Consider the following 16872-nt stretch of genomic DNA (forward strand, 5'->3'; position numbering starts at 1 on the left):
CACAAGCGCAACGGTGCCAAGGCCAAGATCCAGAGCAGGAGGGGAGGCTGGCGAGGCCAGCGTGGGGGTCGGCTTGCCCCCGGGGCACCTGCTGATTCCAGGGGCATCACCCACATGGGGGAGCAGAGTTTCTGGCCACCTTGCAGAGCTGGGGGACAAAAGGCAGAGTTCCGGGCCTGACAGAGAGGGAGCCCCACGCTCTGCCGGAGCTCCGAGGGGTGGCACCTGGAAGAAGGGGAGGGGCGGGGCTCGGGACACCCTTGCAGGGGCGGATCCATTGGGAATCATCGCAGCCCCTGCCACGGGCCAAGGTGACCGGGGACTGAGAGGCCACAAGCCCAGAGTGAACGTGAACCCTCACGGGAAGAAAAGAGCGTCATCCTTGACCTCTAACGACCTCTACCACTTTGCATACTCATTTCCCAGAACTTCAAAACATCATCAAAAGTAACCAATGGAATCCCAATCAAAACCCCGGCAGGCTTTCTTGTGGAAATTGACAAGCTGATTCTAAAATTCATTTTAAAATGCAAAGGACCATGATTATACAGAACAACTTTGGAAAAGAAGAACAAAGTGAACAGGCATATTACCTGACTTCAAGACTGATTATGAGGCTGCAGTAATCAAGACGGCGTGATATTGGCATCAAGAGAGACAGATCAATGGAACAGAACAGAGTCCAGAAATAGATCCATGTGTGTATGATCAATTCATGTTTGACAAAGGTGCAAAGACATATCAGTGGAAAAAGAATAGTCTTTTCAAAAAATGGTCCCAAAACACTGGATAACCATATGCAAAAAATAAAAAAGGGAAAAGGAATGGAGCTTCGAGTCCTCCTTCATGTCACATATAAAAGTTAATTCAAAATGGATCATAGGCTTACCTGTAAAACCTAAAACCATAAAACTCATAGAAGTAAAAAATAGGAGAAAAACCTCCTTGGGTTGGACAACGGTTTCTTGGAGACAGAATCAAAAGCACAACCCGTAAAAGCAAGCACCAGGCTTCATTACAATGAAGAACATTGGCTCTTTGAAAGATGCTGTTGGGGAAACACAAGCCACAGACTCGGAGAAAAGATTTGCAAAGCATATACTTGATAAAGGACATATCCAGGATGTAAAGAACTCTAACAACCCAGTAATAAGAAAATAAACAACCCAACTTTTTAAATGGGCAACATTTTGAGAAGACCCCTCACCAAAAAAGATGAATGGAAGACAAACACACAAATACGTCCTCAACGTCACTAGCCATTAGGGAATCACAAATGAAAACCGTGAGAAGATGCCGTGGTACAACTGATAGGATGGCTAAAATTAGGAAGACTAACCATAGCGAGTACTGAACTCTCATCCTTGCTGGTAGAACGGTAAAACTGGACAAGTACTTCTCTTAAAAAGTTAACCAGTTAAATAGTTCCACAAGATCACCCAGCCATCCTACTCCTAGGTACTCAACCAAGAGGAATGAATACGTACGTCCATTCAGAGATTTGCACATCGAAGCTCATAGCAGCTTTCCCAGTAAGAGTCAAATACTGGGAACAGCCCAAATGGCCATTAACAGGTGAATGGATATCCCTGGCTGGTGTGGCTCAGTGGATTGAGCGCCAGCCTGCAAACCAAAGGGTCATTCGTTCAATCCCCAGTCAGGACACATGCCTGGGTTGTGGGTCAGGTCCCCAGCAGGGGGTGCACGAGAGGCAACCACACGCTGATGTTTCTGTCCCTCTCTTTCTCCCTCCCTTCCCCTCTCTAAAATAAATGAAATCTTTTTTAAAAAAATAGGTGAACAGATAAACAAAGTGTGGTATATCCATACCACAGAATAGTGTTCAGCAATGAAAAGGAATAAAGTATTGATACGCGTGCAACAGCATGGATGAATCGCGAAATAACTATCCTCGGGAAGAAAATCCACACAAAAATGAGTATGTGCTATATGATTTCATTTATGTAAAATTATAGAAAATGAAAAATAACCTATTAGTGGCAGAGAGCAGATCGCTGGTTGCTGGGAGAGGAGGAGGAGGAGAGACGGGAAGAAAAATCCCGGGCGGGGGGGATCTATTCGCTGTTATGACTGTGGCGATGGCCTCACAGGCGTGTATAAACACAGGTTAAAACATACAATTACACATTTTAAACATGTTTAGTGTACTGCTTATCAATTCCACCCCAAAAAAGCTGATAGAACACAGATTTTTAATTAAAAAATTTAAAAGCCTTGATTAAAAAAATCAAATACATGAGGAGACAAGACTGTGATTGAAAACCAAGAGAAACAGTCAATAAGGACAGAGCCATAAGCGATCTAGAAGCTGGACTTAGTTACCAGATACAGAGTTCAAGATAAATTTGTTGAATATAGTCAAAGAAATAGAAGTTAAGCCTTGAACCCAAATGGAAATTCTAGAAATTAAAATTACAATGACTGCAATGAAGAACTAAATGGATGGGTTTAACAGCAGGTTAAACACAGGTGAAGAGAATTCATCTAGTGAAAGAACAAAAGGAAACATCCAGAATGAAGCACAGAGCAATTAAAGGTGGAAATTAGGAAATTACAGGGAAGTATGTCAGCTCTAATGGTTGTGTGGATGAAGTCTGAGAAGTAAAGGAGAGATCGGGCCGGGAGCAATGTTCAAAGAGAAGAGCTGAGAATTTTCCAAAAGCAGCGAAAGATCAAACCGCAGACTCACAAAGAGCCATGAGCTCCATGTGGGATACATCCAGAGAAGCCCACATGGAGGCCTATCATAGTAACGCTGCGGAAAACCTAGCGGGAAGTGGTGCCAGAGGCAGAGAAAAGAAACAAATTACCTTCAGAGGCGTCACCGTAGATGTACGCTGACTCCTCAAGAGAAATGATGGGAGCCAGAAGACAACAGAACATTTTCATGATGTGAAAGAAAGTGACCTCCAAGTTGAGATTCCATACATGGCAAACATATCCTCCAAGAACACAAATGAAATAAGGGCATCTTTAGAAAAAATGTGAGGAAGTGAAAGTACAATAAGAGCTTATAAACTAGAGCAAAAATTTTCAATCTTTTTTTATCTCATGGCATACAAACTAATTACTAAAATTCTGTGGCACACCAAAAAAAAAAAAAAAAAAATGTTTTGTTGCTATGACAAAAATATAGGTATAACTTTGATTCATTCAACCCCGATGGCTATTGCTGCATTGGCTGTTGCCATTTTCTAATTGGACAATCTAAGGGAAATGAGGCCGGTGCCCCTGACTAGGTAGGCAGGTGCTGCGTGTTTTAAAAATCCTTGTGGCACACTGGCTGAAAAATCCCTGAGCTAGAGAGATACAATTAAAGTATGCTAAGGTACATTTTATTATCTCATAAAAGGTGAAAGCGTTGATTTATATTGGACTTTGATAAATCAAGGAAGCATGTTATGATCGTTAGGGTGGCCGCTAGGAGAGCGTGAGAGTGTGATTAGTCAGCTAATGGGGCCTGGACTTAAAAATATGTGTCAGTGCAAAAGCAGATAAGAAATGAGGGGAAAAAGGACAACAGGCCAGAAGAAGAAACAGAAACCAGTTAGCAAGATGGTGGACTCTATGCCAAACGCATCGGTCATTGCGCTGAAAATACAAGGACTATTTATTTTAAAACATAATTACTCTCATAGGAAAGAAATCAAGTCAACAGCAACAACAGAGTATGAAGAAAGGGTGCCTGAACCCTCCGATTCAACGTCCTAGTCCCATTACCGGACGTAGCTGTCTTTAGCCGCTTCCCGCTCTCACACGTCATGAGCACACAGCCATTTCCTTTAAAACGCACACACAAAAGGGGTCGTGCTGCCTGAACTGTACAGCAACTTTAACCACCTGATCTCACACACACACACACACACACACACACAAAGTTTCACAAAATCATATTTACTCTTAAGACACAGAAGGTCCTCTAACGTTCTTTAATTCTATTACTCCTGTTATTCAGTTTCTTTTTAAAAGGCTAGTTAAGACTCTGAGTTGAGAGAAAACGTCAAATACTGTATCATCTCGCTTACATGTAGAATTGAAAAAGTTGAACTGGTTGGCGCAGAGAGGACAGCGGCGGTCGCGCGGGGCGCGGGGTGCAGGAAACGGGAGACACCGGTCAAGGGGCCCTTGCTGGCGGTGGTCAGGCGGGTAAGCCCAGGGCTCAGCCTGGTGACTGCAGTTAATCACGCTGCCTTGCACTCTTGAAATTTGCTGAGAGTAAACCTGAAGAGGTCTCTCCGCGCCCAAACGCAGGGTAATTATGCGAGGTGATGGGCGCGTTAAGTAGCCCAATTGCGGCGCTCACTTAGCAATAGGCACGTCTATCAAGCCGCCACGCTGTGCACCTTAGGTGTAGACAGTTTTTCTCTGTCAATTTACTCCTCAGTAAAGCTGAGCAGCAGACACCCAGAGCTCTGAGCAGATGTCACGACCTATCCGTGGACTGCAACCTACAGCCCGGCTCGGGCAGGCGGCTGAGGCCTGGACGTTTCTTCCAGCCGAGAGCAGGGTCGGTCCGGCGACCGGCCAGCGGCCTCCGTCCGTCCCTCACCCCAGCTCCCTGGGACCTCGCGCTCTAACGAACAGCACCTGAGCCGCAGCATCGCTTCCCTGGGTGCAAGATACGACAGGCCTCCTTGCACAATCGCCGTGGAAACCCTCGCCCTGACCCTGCCTGCTGCCCCCGTGGGATGCGGTCAACTCGCGAGCCCCTCCCTCCGCCCCCTCCACTCCTCGGCGGCCTGGACCCTGGACCCCGGACGGCACAGGTCCCCGGATGCTGCTTTCATTCTCTCACCCGGCCACCTCTGACTCGCTTGGGCCCCGAAGGCCAGGGCCAGGCTGTCTTTTTTGGAAACAGCTTCTTCAAGGCCCTCTGCTGACCAGCGTCACTCCTGGCTATCAGAGAGTCTCAGAGCTGGAGAGAAAACCTTTCTCTTCCTGGACTGCAGAACCTCTCGTTCTCGGGGAAGTCTCTTAACAGTGTTTTCGGGTAAAAGCAGACAGCCTGGGCCCTCCTCTTCCCCAGTGTCCTGGGCTTCTGTAGCAGCCGGCTCGCCAGCCATCCTAGGGAAGGACCTCTGGTCCCGCTCCCCACACCCCGTGGTGGGCGCCCAGAGCGCAGCCGGGTCTGGGCCCTTTCCTCCTGCCCCCGGAGCTTCGCTCCGCCCTTACCCAAGGCTCCATAACTGGGGAGAGTTGTGGAGTCGGAGTTAAGTGTCTGGGCTCGGGAGTTAGATGAGGGTTCGAATCCCAGCCCCGGCTGTTACTAGCTTGTCCCTCTAACTTCCTGAGCCTGGTTGCCTCATTTGTACATGGGCGTGACAACATGTGCGGCAGGTAAGCGAGCACCTAGTGAGCTCTGGGTGGACGAATGCGTGAGGTTGTGGCGGCACCGACCGTGAGGTGTCCCCGTCACGTCTCCTCCCTCCTCCTTCCCGAGTCACACAAAAATCAGAGCTGAGCTCCAGGGTCCCCCGAAACAGGGCAGGGCCCAGGGCTGGATCCAGCCGGGGTCGGCGTGGCGAGGAGATGCATGTAACATCCTAAACATGGCCCCTCTCAGCTCCTCCTCCTCCTCCTCACTGCCCGGGGGACACATGGAGCGGCTGACATGTTTGTGGCCATCTTGAACCACGAGACCAGACTGGGGGGGGCGGCAGGGGGTGGAAACTAAAGCGGGGGGCAGGTTGATGGGGTGAGAAGAGCCCAGGAAATCCATACAGTCCTGGCCCGACAACTCCAGAGCCTTTGAATGGCGAGGAAGAGACGTCCACCTTGCCTACGTCACTGTCTGCCGAACCAATCCCAACCAACACCGCGTGAGGACCGTTAAGGAAACCACACGACAGGCAGGCCTAACCTAGGGCACAGGCGCTGGTCAGTGCCGTCGTCACTCTGCTGCCTAAGGTCAATAACCTGTCCTGCCTGCCCCCTGAAAAGCCCACCCTGTCCCCCTCCTCCCCACCGCGGTCCATCCACAGGAGCCGCGAACCCCAGCAAGCCCCCCGGGGGCACCCCCGGGGAGACCTATGGGGGTCGGGACCGGAAGAGAGGGACATGCAGCAAACAGTCACCGTACCTGGAGCTGCCTCGTTGCCAGGGGCGCAGAAAAAGAGGAGAGAGAGCAGGTCGGTGAGCAGGCGCCCTCCCCCGCGGGCGCTGCACGGGGCCCCGCCCTGAGAATGGGGTTCCGGGCCCTGGCCCTCTCCTGCCTTCTCCTCGGTGGCCCCCCCGCCCACAGAGGCCCAAAGGTTGGTCTACACCCTCTTCGTGGGGCCGACAGTGTTTGTGGATCCATCCTAGGGAGGTGGAGGGGTAAGTCACAGTCCTCAAGAAGGGACATTTGTGTTTGTGGCAGAGTGGGGGTGGGGAGAGGGAAAAGGTACCAGCCTCCTGGCTGGTATTTCCTATGGCAGCTGAGGACCTCTTTTCTGATCCATTGGCGGGGGACGTTTTCCGCTGTGCAGTGCGGGGGCGGGGGTGGGGGTGGTAGGTGGAGCCGAACCCTGGAGGGGACGGGTGCTGGGGGCCAGGAGGGGCGGCCGACAGGCGGGGCCGGCGCACGCAGTGCTCCACTGCTCACCTTCCAGATGCTCGCCTCCTTGCCGTACACCACGGCCATGTTGTTGGCCTTGCCGCCTTTGATGAGCTGCTTCTCCGTCTCGCTGAGCTCCTCGGACACGAAGCCCATGAAGGAGTTGTCCGGGGTGTGAGCTGCGGCCAGACCACAGGTCGGGAGGGGTCAGCAGATGGCCAAGGACACGCCGGGCCTCCTGGGACCGGCCCCATGGGAGGGTCCCCGTTTGGCAGCGACGGGATGGGGGTCAGGGTGAAGGGTCTCGTGGGGAGAGGGGTGGATGACCCTGGGCGCCCCTGCTCTCAGAGGCGGTCACAGAACCTCGGGGCAGAAGGGAGCCTGAGAGCTCGCCTGGCCCCCCTTGCTTGTTTTTCAGACAAGGAAACTGAGGCGCAACATGGGCACAGCCAAGGGCCCCTGCAACCCTGCCGGGACCCTGCTGTCCTCAGAGCCCACCTTCCCTAGTTCGCTCCTGCCAGAGGGAAGCTTAGGCTCCTCCCTTTTCCCTCAGCCCCCCACAGCATCCCCCCGGCCCAGCGCTCCCTCTAATACAGGTCTCTGCTCACCCGGCTCTGTCCCCTTACCCTTCTTTCCTGTCATGGTGCTCACTGACCAGACGCTGCACCTTACATGGACTTGTTCACGTGTAACTGTCAGACTAGGAGCCCCCGAGCACAGGAGCTCTGCTTTGTTCACGTCCGTGTCCCAGGCACCTGGGAGAACTGAGCCCGCTGGTTCCTGAATGCAGACACACCGCCCCCTTCCCAAGTGCTGCCACCTGCCCTGCCGTCCCCTCTGCCTGGAGTGCCCTCCTCCCCTTCTAGGGGAGAAACCCTATCAGCCTTCCAGTCCCCGCTCCCAGGCCACGCCCTCCCCTCCTGGAAACCTTCGCTGGGTCCTCCCTTTGTGGCCCTGTCCCGTGTCCCCGTGGCCAGGTCTCCATTAGAGCGCAGAGCGTGCTCCGACTCGCTGGGGCCGGAACCCAGCGCGCCGGGGCAGACGCCGAGTCTGGGCCCCCGTTCCAGTTGCTCGGCCGCGCTGGAGCGCAGTCCCAGATGAGTGCCTGCCCCATGTGGCAGGCATGGCCATGTAGGACAAGTGCTGTCATTTGCAAGGCACAAGGTCCCTCCCTCCGTGCAGAGGACCGTGAACAGAATACTGATGGGAGCCCATTAAATCTCGTGCACCTTCCAAGTGGGAGAGGCGGCGGCTGGCAGGTTGCAGCAGCCGCACAGCCTTCCCAGAACAGCCCCGATGCCGAACACCCAATCTCTTCATTTCCAACGCGCGTTTTTCACATTCCGGCCTTTCTGAGACTGGGACATGTACCAACTCCAACGTGTGGATTTAATGTAGCATTTCTAACCCCACCCCGATACCCACGAAAAGCCATAACCAGTGTTTGCTGCATCTGACAAGAGGTGAGTGTCCCGTTAAAGTGCTCAGGTTTTTTCTTAGGACTGAAAACTGTGTGGAAGGCGTTTGCCGGTCACAGGCCACCGGATCTCTGCTCTGAGCTTCAGAGGCATGAGCAGGGCCCCCGGGGCCGGGAGCGATTTCTGCGATGGTCAGGGCGCCCGGCAGCACCCCCCGCACTCCCTCCCTGTCTCTGGAGGCTCCCTGATGCCACGTGCCCGCCCTCCCGCCATCCCTCTCCCTGACGCCACTTTTAGGACACAATTAGCTAAGCAACTAGTGGGCGTGGGCCAGGAAGTACGGCAACCAGTTGAAGTAACAGGGACCTGAGTGAGGCACAGCTTCTGGGGCCGGGGCCGGGGCCGGGGAAGGGGCCGGGCCAGGGGAAGGTCGGGAGCAGCACCCAGCACCCCCATTCTCCGCCCGCCACCGCCCCCCCCCCCCCCCCGGCTCACAGGCTAGCTGGGGAAAGACGTCTGCTGTTGTTAAAAACTGCCTGCCTCTCTGGTTTTTGGTTTTTCTTTCTTTAATTGATTCAACCAATTAACATTTTCTGAGGACCTCGATAGCTCTAGGGAAATAAAGATAAATCAGTCGGCAGCTCCTTTTCCAGTGATTCACCATCTATCAGCGGAAATAAATGTACTAGCAAATAGCTCTCATACAATTCAATACATGCTTTAACAGAGTCAGGGGTACTTAAGAATTATAAAAACATTCTGCCTGGACAGGAGACGAGGGGGCCAGTGAGAGTGATGGCAAAGAGGGGACATTGGACTAAGGGTTTTGGAGGATGAGTAGGAGTTGGCCAGGTGTGGGCCTCCACGTCCCGAGGGCGTCCCGCAGGACAAGTCCCTGAGTGCTCAGTGTAGATTATTACAGAAGCCTCTAGCCCACCTTGGGCTTCCCCCCTCCACCACCGGCCCCCTGGCCATCGGCAGTCGGCCAGGACACCGTGCCATCTCCTAGCTCAGGAACCTCCAGGGAACCTTGAACGATGGTATCCAGTGTCAACTCAGGACCCTTTGCTGAAACTGAACCACCCCCCCCGCCGACTCTGTTCCCTAGGCCTCCGAGTTTTTCGCCAGCCTCCTAACTCGCTGCTTCCCTTCCGAGGGAGGAGACAACCAGGACTCTCGCCTTCGCAGTTCCTCTCTGCATCACGGACACTGTTTCCGCCCTGGAGCGCCCCGCTCCCCCGCCACACACTGTCCTTCCCTTCAGAGACCCACCCCATGCCAAGCACTCTCCTGGGGGCACAATGTCACCAGATGACCTGTAGGGACAGTCACCCTTCCTCTCTTAGAGAAGCTTCACGCAACCGTGCATTGGCCCCTGGGGAAGGACTCTGGTCCCCACAGGGCTGTGTGACCTCAGCTGGGACACTCTACCTCTCTGGGCCTCAGTTTCCTCATCTGGGCTCCAAGGAACGTTCCTGCCTTCCCAGCCTCCTGGGATCCATTCAAGCCATTGCTCATATTCCCAGAAGCTGCAGCTGCCTCTAACACGGCCTAGCACCGGGAGAGCATGTCCGAAGAAGACCCTCAGCGCCCAGGAGAGAGGCTTTCAGTGGACAGACCAAATAAAGATCAGCTTCTTTTGCCCTGGCTGGTGTGGCTCAACCTGGATTGAGTGCCAGCCTGCAAACCAAAGGGTCGCTGGTTCGATTCCCTGTCAGGGCACATGCTTGGGTGGTGGGCCAGATCCCCAGCTGGGGGCCTATGAAAGGCAACCAGCAAGCCATCGATGTTTCTCTCCCTTTCTATCTCCCTTCTCCTCTCTCTGAAAATAAATAAATAAAATCTTTAAAAAAAAAAAGGATCAGCTACGTTTCTCAAGGCAGGTTCCTCGGGACCCTGCTCGGAACCAGGTCTGCCCTTCATTGAGGCCCAGGCCTGGGGGTGCTTATCTGGCTCTCCGACCCGGGGCCTTCAAAGGGCTGCGAATCAGATGCGCCAGGGGCTGCTGGAAGCAGACCCTCTGACGACGAGGACAAGTGACAGCCCCCGCTCCCAGCAAGGAGGGAAAAGCACCCCTTCAAACGGCACCCGGAGAAGGGGCCCGTTGCTCCCACACCTCGGCCACCCCGGAGGGCAGGCCCCGCTGCCAGCGAGACAGAGAGCTGACCTTGGGTCGTCAGGAAAAGTTAAATGATTTCCAGGGCACTGCAGTTAAGGGGCCGAGTCAGTGGGTGCCTATGTTTCAGAGTCTCATTAAAAAGAGCTAAACTCAGCTCTCACTGCATTGCTCGCCGCACGCCCAGCATCCGAGGGTTTCCACACACAGGGGCCCAGCCTCTCCCCGCAGCCTCCTGCCCCACTGTCCCCTGTGCTGGAGCTCTTGCATTTCCAGAACCTTCCACTGCTTTCTACATCCATTTCACTACATCTGTTCCTTCCGCTTGGGAAAGCTGCCGGTCCTGCCCCTTCACCGCCCAGTCCACTTTTGGCCTCTTTTTCTGGAAGGCCATGGAATCCTCCTGTCCTGGAGGGCAAAGGCCAGGTCCTGCGGGTGCTGGAAAGGTTGCAGCGGGCGCTTCTCCACAGCCGGCCTGGACGCCCCGCCCCCGCTCCCTCCAGCCCCGCCCTCGGCAGGGACACTCACGGAACATGGTCATGAACTGCTTGGGGTTGAGGTTCCAGTAGCCCCAGTTGGTCCGGTAACCGTGGAGCGTGGCGTACTCCTCGTGGTTGTACGCGGGTTCCGTCCCGAAGGTGTCGATGACCCGGATGCGGCACCTGCCCCAGGGGACCAGGAGCAGAGTCAGCAGCCTCAGTGTCCCCTTGGGCTGGGGTTGTCCCAGCCGCGGGCGCTGTAACCGGCCAGTGGCTGGTCAGGGTAGCACAACGCGAGGTCAGAGCTCAGCCGCAGGCGCGACCTGGCTGTGCGACCGCAGGCGGGCCCTGGAACCTTTCCGGGCCAGCTTCCCTGTCCGTCCGGCGGGGGATAACAGCAGCCAGCCACTTCCGGGCCACGCGGAGGGCCCTGGGCCGCGGACCACAGCTGCCCAGGGAGCCTCGGAGGGGAGACGCTGCCGGAGTGGGGGCCCGCCACACTGCCCCACGGGTCCCCTGTACGATTTGCGGTTTCCTGGGAGCAGCAGTCGCTCCGGTCCACAGCCCCCGCCCAGGAGCCGGCCACCCCCAGGCCGGGCTTAGCCGATCATCCCAGCTGAGGGGCAGAAGCGCCGGGCCCAGGGGGACCAGCTGCTGTCACCGGCACGCCTTTGGGCAGGCAGTGCCTCCAAGGGCCCTCTGGGAGCCTGGCCTCTTCAGGTGGACCTCCCAGCTGAGGCTCTGTCCCAGACTGAGTCTGCTCCCCATGGCTGTGTCCCCTGACCTGTCCCACCCCCAGGAGTGGGCCCCTGAGACTCAGAAGCCCCCACAAGGAGCTCCCTCACCCCACCTCCTTCCCGGGGACCCAGAACCGTCCACGGACTGCTGAGGTCGGCACTATAGCCCCAGAGAAGGGGCGGGGGGAGGGGAAGAGGAGGCGCCGTGCATGGAGAACATGCATTAATAATAAAAGCAATAACGCTGCCTGTCACTTTTTCCCCCTAATAAAATCATGTGGGAGAGTCCCTGAGACTGGAGCAAATGTAATAAATAGCAGGGCTCTCTGTGCTAAATTAAACCCGTGTCCTCCTCGCTGCAGAGACCAGAGCGATGGCACTGGCCTTTCTCAAGGGACGGGGCTGCTGGGCCCACACTGCAGAGGTCACAGAGGTCACAGTGCCGTCCGCTGTCCGCTTCCCTTCTACCCGCCCTGCGCTCCTCCCTGCCCCCTGCGCCTCAGCCCGCCACGCAGCCGAGGGGCACCGGGACCGCTCCCTGTGGGTCCCTGTCACACTGGGCCAGGAGGCAGAGCTCCTCAGGGGAGGGAAATGGCGGGGCAGGGGCGAGGGGGCAGAAGACAGAGAGGCCTTCCCACCCCCCGGCAGAACCCGGGTCCAGGCAGCCCTCCGGGCCTGGACCAGCGGGCAGCCGGACGCCGGGCAGGGCGTGGGGGCTGCCGTGAGCGCCACCGCCCTCCGTGGCCCTCGCCCGCTCACCGGTACTTCTTGAAGGACAGCCCCATGTGCTGCTTCATCTGCTGCAGGCCGTGGTAGTCGGTGTAGATGAGGTCGAAGGGCAGGGGCACGGTCAGCGGGCAGTTCCCCCGGCCTGGCGGTACCCCTAAGTTACTGAGAGAAGAGCCCTTCAGAGTCTGAGCCCCAGAGCACCCACAGGCTGCAGGAGCCCACCTGCCCAGCCGGCCCTGTGTCTGGAGGACCCGGAACCCCCCGCCGGTTCCCACAGCCCAGGGTGATGAGGGGCGGGGGGCTGTGGGAGGCGAGTGGGCGCATGGCACGGGCCGATTCTTGGGAAGGCGGCTGTGTACGGGGCGCAGGCTCCTCACTGCACAGGAGGCCCCAACGAGGGGCAGGCAGGACCGAGATCCGGTGCGGGCTCAGCTGCCACGCATGCCCCTGGCCTGGGCCACCCGCCTGCCAGGGTGCCTTTTGCTCATTCCCACAAACAGAGTGACCCGCAGGACCGTGCCCACCTGAAGGGGCGCCTCTCACGTTCCCAAGGAGCCATGAGTGCCCGCTGCGGTCTCAGCGCAGCGGCTGCGTTTGCAGCTGAGGTGGCCCAAACCCCATCTGCCTCAGGCGTGTCGTTCTGTGCTGCTGTCGGGCACCTGCCCGCGGAGATGCCCGGCCCCGCCCCCTGGCCGCCCTCTCATTCACCTGAGCATTTCATCTGGCACAGAGCTGCCTCGGGGGCCGCGGCCGTGGGGCGTCTCACCGGCGGCAGCCGCCCCCACCCCGTTCCCATCTCCCCGGGTCCGTGGCCCGGGTGCCCGCTGGAAGGCGTCCATGGGACACCCTCCCCCTCCCCCAGGAGCCTCCGCAGGGACTCAGGCTGTGAGCAGACGCGGGTGGGAGGGGAGTCCGGGCGCAACGAAGGCATCCCCGGGCCTGAGCTCCAGGGTGGACGGGCTGGTGGCCTTGCACCAACACTGAATCCCCCCGCGGCGCCTCCACACCCCGCTGCGATGCTTGGGCGGCCCGCCACGGTCCCTGCAGGCCACAGATCCTCCGGTTTTACCTCTCCCTGTGCCTTGGGTCCGTGGCTGAAAATAACCCCCCCAGGTCGTGCTCCAATTCTTGAACAAGTGGCTGCCTCCCTCTCTCCCTTCCCTGCGTGGGAAGGGCCTGATTAAAAAGCAGCCCTGCAAAGGGCCCCAGTATCGCGGGCTCCAGGCGCTGCCGTGCGCCCGGGGGCTCGGCCTCCCAGGCTCTGTGCCGCCGCAGGGGCGCGGCCGTCCCTCCGGCCCCGCCCAGCGCCCGTCTCCCGAGCACCGGGCACTGCCCCATCTCTGTCCCCCGGCCCGTTACTAGAGCAGCCACCGCCTCTTCCCAGCAGCAGGAGGGGATGCGAGGGCGGCCGGAGAGTTAGCTGGGCAGCTAATGAGCTGCGTTAGGAATGGGGTTGGATCACTAACAGCAGTTTCTGTAGGTTTTGCTCTCAGGCCATTTTGCCCATCGCTTGGCGATTTCGCTGACGCCGGCGCGGGGCTGCCCTCGGCTGCTGAGGGGCTGTCTCCAACCTGGGCCCGGGGCCCATCGCCCCCTGCCATCCACGTGGGCACCTCTAACCCAACATGTCTGAACCCAAATTCAAGGTCTGCCCCGGAGTCCCCCAAACCCGAGCTTCTCTCTTCTTCTGCCCTCAGAGAATGGCCGCACGGTCCACCCGGGGGCTGCTTGGAGCTTGCTAGTTCCGCCCGGCTCGGCCTGCGTCAGAGCCTGACCCGAGCGGGTTCAAACCCGGCTGCCTGTGTCGGCCGGCCCCGCAGAGGGTTTGCCGGCTGCAGCTTGGCCGAGCTGGGCCGAGCAGCATGTGGGCCCTGCTTTACTCCATCTCTGGAGACCTTCACCGGTGTTTCCCTTGAGCACACCCCGAACAAACAAAAAGGCCAGGACACAGATTTTCACCGGGGCCGCACGCTCCACGCCAAGGGTTCCCCCTCCTTGACTCCCTTCCTCAAACGCTCTGCTCTCCAGCTTCCATCATTTGCCAGTTAAGTCAACTAATTTTCTACAAAACCCGATTTCACTCATGGGTGGAGGAAGAAAGAGCTCAGTAATTTTTCCTCATGCCATGTACTATTAATGACGCTTGAAATTATGCAAATAAAATTGATGCACACAGCCAATTCTGAGAGTGCGGAGAGGAAGGGCTCAACTTTAACACGCCTGCTACGGATCCGGGCACTTGTGAGGGCAACACGGGCTGCGGCCGCCGGGGCTCCGGCCTCGCCCCTCCTCCTCCCCGCCGCGCGCGGGCGGTCACGGGCTGGGCCGCCGACATCCCCCCTCCCACCCCGGAAACCTCGAGCTGCAGCAAAGCCGGCTGCGGGCTCTGCGCATCGCCCCCAACATCACTCCAGTGAGCCAGTTAATTAAAACACCGAAACGCGAGGAGCAGAGCAAAGCGGCGCCTCCGTCCAGCTCTGCTGCTTCGTCGGTGGCCAAGACATCTGCTGCGAACATCTGTGAATAAACTGCAACAAACGTACAGGCAGCGTCTTTGTCCTGCGGCCTTCCCCACACGGGTCATTTCGCCAGCCCGGGGAGACGTTTCTGCTGCAGACGCCAAGCTGCGACTTTCAGAATTCAGATTACCTTCACATCCCGTTGACCTATTTTCAAATTAACCTGGTGCTGCTCCCATGGAACGGCTCCCTGAGGCTGGAAGATGGGGCGGGCGGGGCTCTGCCTCCTCCGGCAGAGCCTCGGCGACTGACGCGAGCATCCCGCAGTCCCTCTGCCCACAAGCCCCTTCTGGCTCAAACGGTCACCCTCATGCCATGGGTTGCACTGTGTCCCCTGCCCCAAATTCATATGTTGGAATCCTAACCTCCAGGACCCCAGAATGTGACGTTATTTGGAGAGAGGTCTTTACAGAGGCAATCAAGTTGACATGAGGTCTCTAGGATGGGCCCTAAGCCAATTATGACAGGCGTCCTTCTGAGAAGAGAAATCCCGGCCCTGGCTGGTGTGCCTCAGTAGAGTGAGCGCCAGCCTGCGAACTAGAAGGTCGCTGGTTCGATTCCCAGTCAGGGCACAGGCCTGGGTAGCAGGCCAGGCCCCCAGTAGGGGGCGTGTGAGAGGCAGCCACACATCGATGTTTCTCTCCCTCCCTTCCGCTCTTTCTAAAAATAAATAAATAAAATCTTTTTTTTTTTTAACAAAAAAAGAGAAATTTGGGCACACATGTGCACACAAAGAGAAGGCCACGTGAAGATGAAGGCAGAGATCGGGGTGATGCATCCGCAAGCCAGCGAATGCCAAAGATCTCCAACAAACCACCCGCACCTGGGGAGAACCCCCGCCCCCAGCCCCGGAAGGAACCGACCCTGCCGAGACCTGGATCCCACACCCCCCTCCACACTGGGAGGATAAGCCACCCAGCCGGCGGTGCCTGCTACCGCGAGTCTAGCAAACCAGTGCAGTCAGTGCTGGAATCGCGACTGGAAGGAAGGAGCTCCGTGCATCACGGCAGCAGTCCCAGCACGCGAGGAGCTGGAGGAGCTCAGCGCCTGGGACTACACCCGTCATGGGGAGGGACCGACGAGGAAGGGCCTGGCACAGGGCACGTGCCAGGCCGGCAGGGTCCCACCGAAGCCCTGGGAGAAGCCTGAGAACCCCCACTGCCCGGGCCACCTCCCAGGGCGCCCTCCTTGGCCCGCCCCCGCCGCTTGGCCCCGCCCCCGCGACCACGGTACCAGGAGTGCTTTTGGGTCCACAAATGCAGGCTCTTTCCACAAATCTTCCGGGTCCCTGAACCCTCACCCCAGGCTCCCCATCCTGTCCCCCAGGCCCTGCACTGGGGACACAGAGGACAGCTCTTTTGAATAAGCCATGGAGACCAGTTCACACGTTCTATAATGTCCCAGCACCAGAGCTAGAGCCGCTCCTGATGAGGCCTGTGGGGGGAGGGGCGCTCAGCGAGGCTACAGCCCTGACTAGTCCCGTCTCAACCCTCACCGCTCTTGAGAGCACCTGGGGAGCTTTGAAAACTTGATGCTCTACAAGGTTCTCTGGGTAAGGTGGCTTTCATTGTTTCTTTTCATTATTTTAGTGCTTTAAAATTATATCTGGTAACGGGTTGCGAAAGCGCCTTCCTGAGGCTGTTCCCGGAGGTAGCTGAGCTGTTAAGGCAAGTCTGCCCTGCCCGAGCGCGAGCATTCACATGCGCCCACACCCCTCAGGGGACCCAGGGCACAGCCGGCCGAGCACACGTGGGGCCTGCCCACTTCACACGTCGCACAAGGGAGATGGGGCGACCTCTCCCGGAGCCCCTGCTTCTGCGAATTTCCAATCCAGACAGGCCTGGGCCGAAGCGATGGGTTGGTGGGAAGGTGCGGATTCTCTGTGGGGTGTGCGTGGGGGGTGTGCCTGCGTGTGTGCATGTAGGATGTGTGTGCCTGTGTGGGCACACATGAGCAGTGGGGTGCCTGTCATGCACGGGGGGGGGTTGCATGTGTGTAGAGGTGTGCAGGGAGTGCTTCTGTGTGTGTACACATGTGGGGCATGCACAGCACATACGCACACACGGACATATATGCAGGTGCGCACGCATGGTTCTGCACAGCGGCACGCATGCATGCGCCCCTGTGGGCACACGTGTGCAGTGAAGGAGACGGCAGCGGGGGGTTCCAGCCCCTGGCACCCCCCCAGGGCCTGGCTTTCAGGGCCTCCCAGGGCGGCGACCCCTGCCTTCCCTGCTCTGGCCCGGTGACAGGCAATGGCAGCCCCGCCGACCACAGCTCAGCGCCAGGCCCCGGGGTGGCCAGGCGGGCAGGAAGCG

At 57.6% G+C, this 16872-nt stretch overlaps 1 protein-coding gene across 1 annotated transcript in view; it reads right to left on the reverse strand.

Annotated features, from left to right (window-relative positions):
• Positions 1-16872, reverse strand: part of MGAT5B (alpha-1,6-mannosylglycoprotein 6-beta-N-acetylglucosaminyltransferase B) — a 56437-nt gene that overhangs the window by 9818 nt on the left and 29747 nt on the right. Inside the window, exons 9-11 of the mRNA XM_054593343.1 lie at positions 12066-12197; positions 10619-10752; positions 6605-6735 (exon numbers count right to left, since the gene is read on the reverse strand). Coding sequence (XP_054449318.1) covers positions 6605-6735; positions 10619-10752; positions 12066-12197 — 397 coding nt within the window. The remainder of the gene's footprint in view (positions 1-6604; positions 6736-10618; positions 10753-12065; positions 12198-16872) is intronic.

This window comes from Pteronotus mesoamericanus, unplaced genomic scaffold (genome assembly GCF_021234165.1).
Source record: "Pteronotus mesoamericanus isolate MK-2021 breed Mesoamerican mustached bat unplaced genomic scaffold, CSHL_Meso_final scaffold_408, whole genome shotgun sequence".
NCBI classification, from domain to species: Eukaryota; Metazoa; Chordata; class Mammalia; order Chiroptera; family Mormoopidae; genus Pteronotus; species Pteronotus mesoamericanus.